The sequence below is a fragment of the Tupaia chinensis genome, unplaced genomic scaffold, assembly GCF_000334495.1.
Source record: "Tupaia chinensis unplaced genomic scaffold, TupChi_1.0 Scaffold147282_1, whole genome shotgun sequence".
Classification (NCBI taxonomy): domain Eukaryota; kingdom Metazoa; phylum Chordata; class Mammalia; order Scandentia; family Tupaiidae; genus Tupaia; species Tupaia belangeri.
The window spans coordinates 3,195,068-3,208,117 of record NW_006207133.1 but is presented as its reverse complement, the minus strand read 5'-3'; the positions used below and the strand labels follow the sequence as shown (position 1 = coordinate 3,208,117).

The 13,050-nt window shown below is 44.3% G+C and overlaps 1 protein-coding gene and 1 long non-coding RNA gene across 10 annotated transcripts in view; one reads left to right on the top strand and one right to left on the bottom strand.

The window, feature by feature from the left end:
- SCTR (secretin receptor) overlaps positions 1-13,050 on the top strand; it is a 119,639-nt gene that overhangs the window by 73,232 nt on the left and 33,357 nt on the right. For all 8 annotated transcript variants that reach the window (XM_027768704.1, XM_027768703.1, XM_027768701.1 and 5 more), the window contains 2 exons: positions 932-1,085; positions 10,036-10,096. In XM_027768704.1, coding sequence (XP_027624505.1) covers positions 932-1,085; positions 10,036-10,096 — 215 coding nt within the window. The remainder of the gene's footprint in view (positions 1-931; positions 1,086-10,035; positions 10,097-13,050) is intronic.
- LOC114006353 (uncharacterized) overlaps positions 8,059-13,050 on the bottom strand; it is a 23,914-nt gene continuing 18,922 nt past the window's right edge. The window contains exons 1-3 of one of the 2 annotated variants that reach the window (XR_003548080.1): positions 10,274-10,315; positions 9,946-10,082; positions 8,059-8,538 (exon numbers count right to left, since the gene is read on the bottom strand). This is a non-coding gene — a long non-coding RNA (uncharacterized LOC114006353). Of the gene's footprint in view, positions 8,539-9,945; positions 10,083-10,273; positions 10,316-13,050 lie in introns of those variants that run through there. The other variant, XR_003548079.1, reaches the window with a different exon arrangement.

The window sequence follows — 13,050 nt, the reverse complement described above, 5'->3', positions numbered from 1 at the left end:
GTAAATAAAGTTACAAAAAAAAAGTTTCAGGAAAAAAAAAATCTATTCAATGACTGCAGTAAGAGATATAGCCCCAGCTAAGTGCTACTTTATAGGATGCGTAAAGTTAGACTTGTGTTCATGGAAATGTATATATCACCTGTGTTTGCTATGAAAATATTTAGATTAATTAAGGTCTTTAGTAATTCAATAAAATGTGGGCGGAAAACAGTATAGAAAGCAAACATAGATACCAGAGACAGTGTGGGAGGAGAGTGGGAGATAGCAGAGGGTAAGATATAGAGAATCAAGGATGGGGGAAAAAAAGGCAAAACATACAGAAAACAAGAAATGAAAAATTATTTGCTGACAATAACATGTTTGTTGATGTGCTTGATTGAGACAATATACAGTGTACTCTGGGTGGAAAATCTCATTTTGTATACTGTAATGATGTAAAGTGAATGAATGCAAATTAATAAATTGAAATAAAACAAAAAACTCATGCTGGATGTGTGTGCAGGCATGCCCAAGATCCTGAAAGGAGAATGAAGGAGAAGGGATTGCAGTGTGGCCATCCTCCCTGGGGGGGTGATTTCTCACTTTCTGCCTCTCTGTCTCTATAGCAAAAGTCTCTCTCTAAAAAGAGAGAGAGAAGTGTCTTTCTCATCTAGCCTTGCAGCAACTTCCAGAATTGAATCTAGATCCTGCTTCTTTGCTGGCTCACTTACCATCTTGACTGGACCTACTGGTTCAAGAATTCCATTCTCTACAGAATTCTGTGGTTTGGTCTTCTGACAGAAGGAGGCCACAGGAGAGGGTCTTGAACCCCAGAGGCTTACTCGTGGCCTGGCTCTTGACCCCCAACAATACCCTGATGCTTCTTTTGGGTCTAGCCACTGGAGGGGAGCCCCCAGCCTCAGCCTGGACTCACCTACTTCTCTCTGTCTAGGTGGGCTGTAAGCTGGTCATGGTTTTCTTCCAGTACTGCATCATGGCCAACTATGCCTGGCTGCTGGTGGAAGGTCTCTACCTGCACACACTTCTCGTCATCTCCTTCTTCTCAGAAAGGAAGTGCCTCCAGGGATTTGTCGCCCTTGGATGGGGTATGTTAATCCACATGCTTTGTGGGAAAGGGAACTGAGTTGAGATTTCGGAGGATTTGGTTTCTGCTTCCAGCTCTATGCTTAACTAACCTATGTAATCTTAGACGGTTGCTTGAAGTTTACCCTTCTGGTCTAAATTTGTTTCTCTGTCAAATAGAAAATCATGGCTAAAATTTAACACCAATTTCTGGCTTTTGAAGCTTTTTATGATTTGGTGCCACCCAACACTCGTTTCATCTTCCTTAGTCCATTCGTAGATTTGCTTTCTTGTTTCCTTTGTATATCAGGATGGTTTTTGACTGCTGGCCTCAGAAAATCCGGCTTAGAGAATGTTTTCGTCCATTATTGTGTTAGTAACAGAAATTCCCGAGACTGGAAGGTTTCTAAAGATTGAGATGCATTCTGGTGGCTGGAAAGTCCAAAGGCATGAGGCTAGCATGAGGCTGGCTTCTGTTCCTAGGTCACAAGATGACCAGGAGAAGTGGAGAGGCTGGCGGGCCCATGCAGAGAGACCTGGGGAGGCCATCTTTTAAAATAACAACCTGCTTACATGGTAACTAGTCACTTCTCACAAGAGTTAGACCTCACTCTAGCCCTCACAGAACAGCATTAATCTATTCACCAGAGTGATACCTTCATCATCCAAATGCCACTCACTAGGCCTCACCTCTTTTTTTTTTTTTTTTTTAGAGGTTTTATAGGGCACATGCACTTGCCAGAAAGACAGAAAGAGACAGAGAGACAGAAAGTGAGAAATCGCCCCCTTGGGGGGGGGTTGGGGGAGGGTGGCCATGCCGCAATCCCTTCTCCTCTAGTCTCCTCTTGGGATCTTGGGCATGCACGCACACGTGCCCAGTGTGAGTTTAAGCCACCAAGTCCAGGACTCGAACAACGGTCGACTACATAGGAGTCCAGTGACACAGCCATTATGCCAACTGCTGGTCCCAGACCTCACCTCTTAAAGGTCTCACTACACCTGACTCTGTGGCATGGTGGTAATGTATGCTCAAGAGAAGCTGGATCTCACATGGAAACTACAGCTGGAAACCTCAGCCCAATCAGCCTGAGACATGCTGGGCACATGCATGAGTGCTCACAATCTGATGGGCTGGAGGGCTGGACGGAAGGGATCACAGCATGGCCAGACCCGATGGAAGGTGCTCCCCCTCTCTTGATGTGCTCTATCATGAATTAGGAAAAAAAAAAAAAGTCATATCACAATACCATTGGAGACCAAATTCCAAAACATGAAACTCTGGGAGACAAGCTGTTATCTAAACTATAACATATAGACTTTAAACATAAAAGAAATTGAGTTATAGAAACAAAAAGTCCAGGGATCACCAACTTCAGATAAGGCTCAACTCAGCAGCTTTACAATTCCTTTCTGTCTCCACCTTGCCTTTTGTACCCAGCTGTATCATTAGGTGGTGTTCCCCATGTAACCGACAGCAACTACTGGGCTATAGGCTTGGTTGTTCCCAGCTCCAATGAGAGAAAGAAGGAGACTGGGTCACAGCATTCCTGGCAAATGTTCTGAGGTTCACTCTGCTTAGACCATTTAAATACCATACACATGCCTGAACCAATCAGAGCTCTGAGAGAATGGACTATACTGATTGGCTTACGTTACTCAAACCACATGGTTTCCCAAAGGAAATTCAGGATTCAGTTTCTGGGAAAATGGGGAAATGATAGCAAGACATCCCATTTCTGGCTCCCATTATATCTCTCCCTCCTTTCCTTTCTGCTCAGTGGAGATGTAATAATTTTTGTTTGTTTCTTTTCTTAAAACTGTATTTGTTTTATTTATAAGAGAGGGTATGTGCACACATGCACATGAAAGAGAAAGAGGAAGACAGATACCCTTAACAGGATCTTGTCGAGCTGTGATTCCCTCCACGCAGCCCTCCAGCTCATCAGAATCTAGGGCATGTGTGTGCACCTGGCATGTTTTCAGGTTGACTTGGTATTGGAAACTCCTGTCAGCCATGTAACTTCCAAGATTGCAGTTCAGTATGCCACTAACCATACCACCAAGGCTGGGACACAACTCTCATTTCCTTTTTTAAATTTTAAAAAATAGTTTATTTATTTTCTTTCTTCAATGAGCTAGAGAGATAGAAAGAGATAGAGAAAGACAGAAGGACAACGCTCCAAACAAGGTCTTGATATTATCATCTACCCCGTGGCTCAGCTGGCCTTAGGTCATGGGCATGAGTATGCCCAGTGTATTCAGGAAGGTCTCCAGATGTGAACCCAGAACCCTCCCGGGAGGTCAGCCTGGCAGAAGAACATTGAATCTTCCACTGTGCCTTGACCCCTGCAGCTCTCATTTCTGGAGCACTTACTGTGTGCCAGCCATTGGGGTTGGCACTTTCTGTGTGTTATTTAGCCATTACAGCAACCTGTGCAGGCCTATGAGACCTCAGCTCAGAACGGTGACATAACATGTTCAACTCGCATTGTAGACAGATTCAGGACTTGAACCAAGGCCTGTGCTGTGGTTTGAATGTATCTTTCCAAAATCCATGTGTTAACATTTGGTTGTGATAGATTTATGAGGATAAAACATTAATCTGAAGATTATGAATTTGGAAGATTAAATCAGGGTCTCCCCCATGATAGGATGCTCATGAGTTTGTAAGGAGACACAGACATAAGCCCCCACTCTCTTACCGTGTAATGTCCTCCACCATGCTATCCATCAGCATTGCAGCCCTCACCAGGTGTTCTACCTGGACCTTGGACCTCTAAACTGTGAGCCGAAGAAGCCCCTATTTTTATAAATTACTGTTTTAGTTATTCAGTCATTAAGGAACAGAGAATGAGTTAGAACGGGCTATTTCTAAGGTTTTTTAACTTTCATCCTACTATTAATACACATCCATCTGTCCATTCATCCACCCATCATCTACCTTGTCATCCATTCAGCCATCCTTTGTTCACATGATAAACATACACAAGTTGCCCACTGAGTTCTAGACAGAGAGCCAGGTTCCTGTGAGTAACTCACCGAAATCGTCATGTGTAACAGTCATTAGCTTTATCTGGTTTCTTCCTGGTGCCTTTAATTAAGAAGTGTCCCTGCCAGCAGTGCCCACCACTGCCTTTTCTGCTTGTCTAAGTCCTTATGTGCCAGCGCCCTGTCTGCCCATCAGACCATCAGGGGAGCTGCTCGAGCTGGCAGAGCTCACCGAGCACTCCTGCCTCTGAACTTGGCAGCTTGATTAGCACATGACCTTGGCCAGCAGGTGCTCGCAGGGCAATACAGATGTCTGCTTAGGCCAGCAGCCCGAGTGCCTGGGGAGCAGAGACTTGTCTTGTGCAGGTGACTCTGCCCCCAGAGCACCCAAGCTGAAGTCCCATGCACTGAACTCTGAATCCTAAATCTGCCAGGATTAAGCAGGATGAAAATGGGCAGCTGAGGGCCAGGTGGTGGTGCAGCAGTAAAACACAACACTCTGTGAGGGCGATCTACAGGGGATGGTGCCGAGTTCCTGTCTGAAGACCTCCCTGAGTACATCTGCATGTGCTTACTCATTTCTGGCATCCGTGGAGGCTGGGGTGGATTGCAGTGCCAAGACCCTGATAGGGGTGCTGTCTCTTTCACTCATGGAGGAAGTAAATAAATGTAAAGGAAAAAAAATAGGCAGTTTCCCCATATATATCGAGATCACATTCTTTGAGCACTTCTTGGTGCTCAGAGATTACAAAACTACTAGCAAAAGAAAAGAAAAAAGTACTAGTTTTATTAACCAAGGAATTTGTAGTCTAGTAGGGAGAAAAAGTTGCATTATGATAATACCTCTGCCACAGTTTTTTGTTGTTGTTGTTGTTGTTGTTTTTGTTTTAAATTGTCAGAGGCCATGTGTGCTCACTGGGGAGATGGAGAGACAGAAAGAAAAAGAGGGAAGAAGAAAGCACCCCTCAACGGAGGGTGGGCATGCTGTAATCCTTCTGCTCTATTTATACATCCTGTCAGGATTTGGGGCATGCACACACAAATGCCTGGCATATTTACAAGCTGATGGAGCCTAGATTCAAACCACAGTACCATCAGGGGAGCTGCTCGAGCTGGCAGAGCTCACCGAGCACTCCTGCCTCTGAACTTGGCAGCTTGATTAGCACATGACCTTGGCCAGCAGGTGCTCGCAGGGCAATACAGATGTCTGCTTAGGCCAGCAGCCCGAGTGCCTGGGGAGCAGAGACTTGTCTTGTGCAGGTGACTCTGCCCCCAGAGCACCCAAGCTGAAGTCCCATGCACTGAACTCTGAATCCTAAATCTGCCAGGATTAAGCAGGATGAAAATGGGCAGCTGAGGGCCAGGTGGTGGTGCAGCAGTAAAACACAACACTCTGTGAGGGCGATCTACAGGGGATGGTGCCGAGTTCCTGTCTGAAGACCTCCCTGAGTACATCTGCATGTGCTTACTCATTTCTGGCATCCGTGGAGGCTGGGGTGGATTGCAGTGCCAAGACCCTGATAGGGGTGCTGTCTCTTTCACTCATGGAGGAAGTAAATAAATGTAAAGGAAAAAAAATAGGCAGTTTCCCCATATATATCGAGATCACATTCTTTGAGCACTTCTTGGTGCTCAGAGATTACAAAACTACTAGCAAAAGAAAAGAAAAAAGTACTAGTTTTATTAACCAAGGAATTTGTAGTCTAGTAGGGAGAAAAAGTTGCATTATGATAATACCTCTGCCACAGTTTTTTGTTGTTGTTGTTGTTGTTGTTTTTGTTTTAAATTGTCAGAGGCCATGTGTGCTCACTGGGGAGATGGAGAGACAGAAAGAAAAAGAGGGAAGAAGAAAGCACCCCTCAACGGAGGGTGGGCATGCTGTAATCCTTCTGCTCTATTTATACATCCTGTCAGGATTTGGGGCATGCACACACAAATGCCTGGCATATTTACAAGCTGATGGAGCCTAGATTCAAACCACAGTCAGCCATGTGGGATCTGGCTCTCTTAAGCACCAGTCTACAGGACTGTCCCTTCCACAGATTTTTTTATTGTTGTTGTTGTTTGTGTGGTGTAATTGTTTGCTTATTTGTTTAGATAGCTTCTTGCTATATGATGATCTTCTTGCTTCAGCCTCCCATGTAGCTGGGATCATAGGTATGCACCACCCTGCCATGCCTACCATTTTAGGCTGGGCCTGGAATCAAACCCAGTGCCTCCCACGCGGCCTCAGCTTGACAAGTAGCAGCATCCAGCACATACTACCGCAGCTGGGCCTCTGAAACAGGTTTTTTTTTGGAGAGATTTTCACTGCAGGGCACGTGCGCTCGCCAGACAGACAGAGAGAGACATAGAGACAGAAAGCGAGAAATCACCCCCCGGGGGGATGGTCACGCCGCAATCCCTTCTCCTCCATTCTCCTCTCGGGATCTTGGGCACGCACACACACGCGCCCGGCGTGAGTTTTAAGCCACCGGGTCCGGGACACGAACTGCAGTCGACTACGTGGGAGTCCAGCGACATAGCCATTACGCTAACTGCTGGTTCCCTGAAACAGGTTTTTAAGAGGTTACATTATTGTAAGTAAAACAGTGACAGCTTTTGTTTTCCCTCAGATATTTACGGAGCAGTTACTATATGCCAGGGTCCATGCTGGATACTGGGTATTGAGCAACAGTGGTGACTTCCTTCATGATTTGTCTGCCTGTGAGGCACCGGAGAAGGGGTTTTAGAAGGCCTAAAAAGCCCCTCCCTCTGCGAGAAGCCTTTCTCATGCAAAGGTGATGACCCCTGCATCAGTTTGTAATGGTTCCACAGAGATAGGTTGCTTCAGTGAGTATGCACCATCCATAAAACTTTGCAAAAAGAATCGCTTCTTATTTATTTTATTTTATTTTGGAGAGGTTTTTGCTATAGGGCGCGTGCGCTCGCCGGACAGATAGAGAGAGACATAGAGACAGAAAGCGAGAAATCACCCCCAGGGGGGATGGTCACGTCGCAATCCCTTCTCCTCCATTCTCCTCTCGGGATCTTGGGCACACACGCACACGTGCCCAGTGTGAGTTCTAAGCCACCGGGTCCGGGATGCGAACTGCAGTCGACTACATGGGAGTCCAGCGACATAGCCATTATGCTAACTGCTGGTTCCCCAGTATCTTTTTAATGAAGAGTGACTGGGAGGACCATTGTTACATTCCATATTTGAAAATATCTTGGTTTAACTTTCACACCTAATTTGTCTTTTAATGAGCATGAAACATTTATGCAAAGTTTGAAGGTCTTGTGGTTTTGCTTTGTGTTTTAAATTTATTTTTCTTCAAAGAGAGAATGACAGGCACTCCCCAACAAGGTCTTCATGCTGCTGTCCACTCCAAGTCTCAGCTGGCCCAGATCACAGGCGCATGCCTGGTATGCTCAGAGAGGTCCTGGGATGTGAAGCCAGTACCTTCCCCTGTGGGTCCAGTTGTGTTACCACTGTGGCACCACGTGGCTCCTGAAGGCCTTAGGTTTTGGCATCTGGTACTATGAGAAGTGCCAGGCCATTTTTGCTTCCCAAGCCTTTTTACGCATCTTTTCATATATACGGGAGCTTCTGTTGGTTGTGCAATGTCACAGGGATGTGCTTTGATGTGGGTCTGTTTTGGTTCATTTTGCTGACACATCATGGCCCTTTCATGGGAAACTCAAGTCTTTCATTTCTCCACATGTTTTTATATCATCTATTTAATCATTTTTCCCCCTCCAGCTTTTATTTATCCTCCATTCTAAAGTTCCTTTTAATCAGATGGTGCATGTAGAGGGATCTGCCTCTGATTTTCTAATCCACCTCCCCACACACACACATTTCTCATGCCTCTATTTTTTTGTTCTGCCTTCTGGAAAATTCCTAGTCTGTATATTCTACCCTATCTGTTGAACTGTTTGTTTTGGTTTTCACGTACTCCATTTCTAAGCCCTCTTTGCCTCTCCCAGTGCCCTGTTGCTGCCTCGAAGATGCTATCTTAAGCCCTCTTTGCCTCTCCCAGTGCCCTGTTCCAGCCTCAAAGATGCTATCATTTCTCTTCTCTCTCTGATGCTGCTCCCTTGAGTTGTGTTGTTCAGTCTCCGCCTGCCCTCTCTGTGGTCTTGTTCTCCTCTAAGTTCCTTGTCTCTGATTGTTTTGGTCCCTATCAGATGTTGCTGACTTTGGGCATATGTTCATATTTAAGAATGAGTCGCTTCAGAGCTGATGAAGGCTCTGTGGGGGAGGAGGGATCCTCTCTTAAGGGAGACTGGAGGTGACCACTGTGTCCTCAGCATCCCTATCTATAGACCCTTTGTCCCGAGTTGTTCACTTCCTTCAGAGAAGAATCCTTTCATCTCCAGGCTGAGGTGAGGGGTAGAATCCTGGCTGCTAGGGTTCTGAAAATCAAGCTCTTGCTGTCCAGAGTGTTGATGAGCACGTCCATTAGAAACTGAATGCGAACCACACAGACGACTTAAAATTTTCTAGGAGACATGACAAAAAAGAAACAGGTGAAAATAAGTTCAATCATTGATTCTATTTTACCCACCATAACCAAAATAGTATCATTCCTATGTAAATATAAGTGGTATAAATATTGAAGAGATAGTGCACCTTCTTTTATTCATACGAAATCTTCAAAATCTGGTATCTATTTTGCACCAACAGCACATTTCAACCAAGGCCAGACGCGTGTCAGCTGCTCAGTAGCCATGTGAGGCGAGTGGCCACCATTTTGGACAACACAGGTGGAGATGGTCACTTCATTCCTGTGTGCAGCTGAGCACCCCTCCCTCTATCTCTTGGCTTGTCCCTCCCAAGAATGAGCTCCGCTGGAGATACACTATTTGGTCTCCTGAGGATGGTGTTGGCCATCTGTAGTTATCTAGTTCTTTTATTTTTAAAGTTTATTTATTTATTTCTTCATCAGTGAGAGAGCTAGAGATAGAGAGATAGAGAAAGAGAGAGAAAATGAGGCCCTGAAGCCATGATCCACCCCTAGCCTTCATCAACCCTGGATCAGGGCACGTGTGCACCTGATGTACTCAGGGAGGCTTCCAGACTTGAACCAGGAACCTTCCCATGTGAGTCAGCTTCTCAGAATGTATGTTTCACCACCACACCACTGGCTAGCCCTGTGTGGTTTCCTCTTATCCAAACTTCCAAAACAACCTGCTGCTCCAGCCCACCCTAACACCTGCCTCCTAGGGTAGGTACCCTGTGCCCCGAGTCCCTGAATGCTCTTGGTGCTCTCCGTGTGGTGTCACTCCTTGCAGCACTTGTATTTCTGTTTTCTTGGCTCAGGACATCAGATTCCACTCCTCTGCCAGTGCTCCGTGTCCCCAAATGTGTTGGCATTGCTCATCCACACTACCCTTCCCTTCCGGTCTTTGTGCTTACGGGCTTGTGCCTCTTCTATGTCTTTACTATCATCTTGGAGGGGCTTCAAGGGGAACTAGAGATAAACGTGTAAGTTTAAAAACAGAAGTCAGGAAATGTTCTTGTGGTTTATCGTTTAAATGTGCACTTTCTCTTCTCTAATCCAAAATGAGTTTTTGTTTAACTATTGACAGTGGTGGCTTATTTTATTAGTTAAATGACTAAGCCTTTTATAAGCCAATATTTGAATAAAACTGATGCTTCTCCCACAGCCTGTGTGCACTCACTACCCCCCTCCCCACTGTCAGGCATATTCTAGTTCAAGAAGGGGGTCCCAGTGCCCTCTCTCCTTGTCGGCATAAGGCCTCTGGAGTCTGTCGCAGGCTCCCATGAGTCCTCTAACACCTGGTGGCTTTCTGGCCCTGCCTCACCCTTGAAGCACATTACTGTACATTTTCACAAGATGGCAAAGAGTTTTCCATGGAACCCAAACTTTGGCACCTGCTCAGTACCTTGGTTAAGGTAATCAGTTGTCCAGGTCATCAAATGTGTGTTGAAAATCGAGACCTTTCTCCTTTTCTCCCTTTGTTGTTAATCCTCAGGTTCTCCAGCTGTTTTCGTTACTTTGTGGGCTCTCATCAGGCACTTTCTGGAAGACAATGGGTAAGCTATTGGACAGAGGTAACAAGAGAGTATTTGACATTGTCCTGTTCTTCAATCAGCATAGATACTTTTTGGGGTTATCTAGGGAAATGTCTGAGACGTCAAGGTATGGCGAGTTCTCTGGAGTAATACCCATGGCTCCCCAGGTGTGTTTTCAGAGGAGCATGACTGTTTTACCTCACCCATGCTGGTCTCTTCTGGGTCCCTGTGCTCCCCTCATCAGCTCTGTGCTCAGGTCAAGGGCCAGACAAGGGCTTCAGGACTCCAGGTAGGGGTTGCTCAGTGATGGAAGCTCAAGGAAGGGCCACCCAGCTTTTCCTTCCTCCTGGGGTCTCCTTCTTGGATGCCTCCCTACCCTGGAGAGTAGCAGTGACATTCTCGAAAGCTCCTGAATGTGGCAGTGATAGAGACAAACCAGTGGTCTAGTCAGATTCTCTAAAGAGGTGAGGCATGGAGGGTGGAGGTGAGCCCAGGGGAGCACCTGGGGGTCTAGACAGGGGAAGCATTGCGGGAAAAGGACAGCAGTGTAACAGTGGGAATCAGTTCACAGGGCAAGACGACCAGGAGGGGACTAGGTCTATGGGGCTTCCAAGTGCCTTATAGTCCAAATTAACTCCAGAAAAATCATTTCAAAATAAGAATCTTTAAACTGGGTGAATTACTTTTTAAAAATCTGAACTTTTTAATCCCTGATGAATACAATGCAAAAATTCTCAACAAGATACTAGCAATAATATTCAACAACATGTTAAACATATCATACATCATGACCAAGTAGGCTTTATTCCAGGTTTGCAAGAATGGTTCAACATATGCAAAACAATAAATGTAATACATCACATTAACAAAAGGAAAGATAAAGACCATATGACCATATCAATTGTTGGAGAAAAAGCATTTGATAAAATAACAACATCTCTTCATGGTTAAAGACTCTCAGCAAAATCGTCATAGAAGGGACATCCCTTAACACAATAAAAGCCATCTATGAAAAACTCATAGCTAACATCATACTGAATGGGGAAAAGCTGAAAGCTTTTCTACTAAAAACTGGAAAAAGAAAAGGCTGCCCACTTTCTCCACTGTTTTTTAACGTAGTGCTGGAAGTTTTAGCCAATGCAATTAGACAAGAGAGTAAAGTAAAAGGCATCTAAATAGGAAAGGAAGAAACAAAGTTATCTCTATTTGCAGATGATATGATGCTATACATAGAAAATCCAAAAGAATATGCAAAAGAAAAACTCCTAAAAGTGATAAATGAATATAGTAAAGTGGTAGGATACAAAATCAACATACAAAGATCTATAGCAATTTTATACACCAACAACGGACAAACTGAGACAGAACTGAAGAAAGAAATCCTATTTACAATAGCCACAAAACCAATAAGATATCTAGGAATAAACCTTACCAAAGACACCAAAGATCTCTACAAGGAAAACTATGAAACACTAGAAAGAAATTAAATTAAAAATTATACAAAAAGTGGAAAAACATCCCATGTTTCTGGATTGGAAGAATTAATATAATCAAGATGTCAGTCCTACCCAAATAAATCTACAAATTAATTTAATCCCAATCAAACTACTAGAGATATTTCTCACAGAAGCAGAAATAAAAAAGCAATTACAAAATTTTTCTGGAAGCATAAAATGGCATGCATCACCATCATCATCCAAAGCAATACTATGCAAGGGGAATAAAGTAGGAGGCATCTCACCTCCCCACCTCAAAACATATTACAAAGCTGTGTTAATTAAAACAGCATGGTATTGGCACAAAATCAGGCAGGTAGACCAGTGGAAGAGAATTGAGAATCCCCAAATAACCTCAAAACATACAGCCAATTTATCCTTGACAAAAGGCACAAGGCAATTCAGTGAGAAAAAGAAAATCTCTTCAGCAAATGGTACTGGAAGAACTGGATATCCATCTGCAGAAGAATGAAACTGGATCCTTATCTCTCAGCACTAACAAAAATTAACTCCAAATGGATTGAAGATCTAAAAATAAAACCTTGAACTATAAAAATGTTTGGAGGAAAAACACAGGAAAACTCTTGGAGACTTTGGAGTAGGCAAGGACTTCTTAAAGAAGACCTCCAAAGCACAGGCAATAGTCCTAAAAATAGACAAATGGGACTACATTAGGCTGAGAAGCTTCTGCACAGCAAAAGAAACAATAAGTAGAGTGAGAAGATAACCCTCAAAGTAGGAGGACATATTTGCAAACTATACCTCAGATATAAGGGACTGATAACCAGAAGATACAGGAAACTCAAGTAGCTTATGCACACACACACACACACACACACACACACACACACACACACAATCCCATTAAAAGATGGGAAAGTGAACTGAATAGATGATTCTCTGAAGAAGATATATGAACAGCCCAAAAGCATATAAAAACATGCTTGACATCTCTTATCATAAAGGAAATGCAAATCAAAACCACAATGAGATACCACTTAACCCCAATCGGAATGGTTAAAATTAAATAAATAAATAATGGTAAGCACTGGCAAGGCTGTGGTGAAAAGGGAACTCTCCTACCTGTTGGTGGAAATGCAAATTAATACAACCACTTTGGAGTATGATATGGAGATTCCACAGAAACCTACCAACAGAACTACCACACGACCCAGTAATTCCACTCTTTGGTATTTACCCAAAGGATAGAAAAGCCCTCAGTTGGAAAAACACTTACACATCAAGTATATTTCAGCATTATTTACAATTGCTAGGACATAGGATCAACCCAAATGTCCAAAAATAGATGATTGGGGAACCAGCAGTTAGCGTAATGGCTATGTCGCTGGACTCCCACGTAGTCGACCGCGGTTCGTGTCCTGGACCCGGTGGCTTAAAACTCACGCCGGGCGCGTGTGCGTGCGTGCCCAAGATCCCGAGAGGAGAATGGAGGAGAAGGGATTGCGGCGTGACCATCCC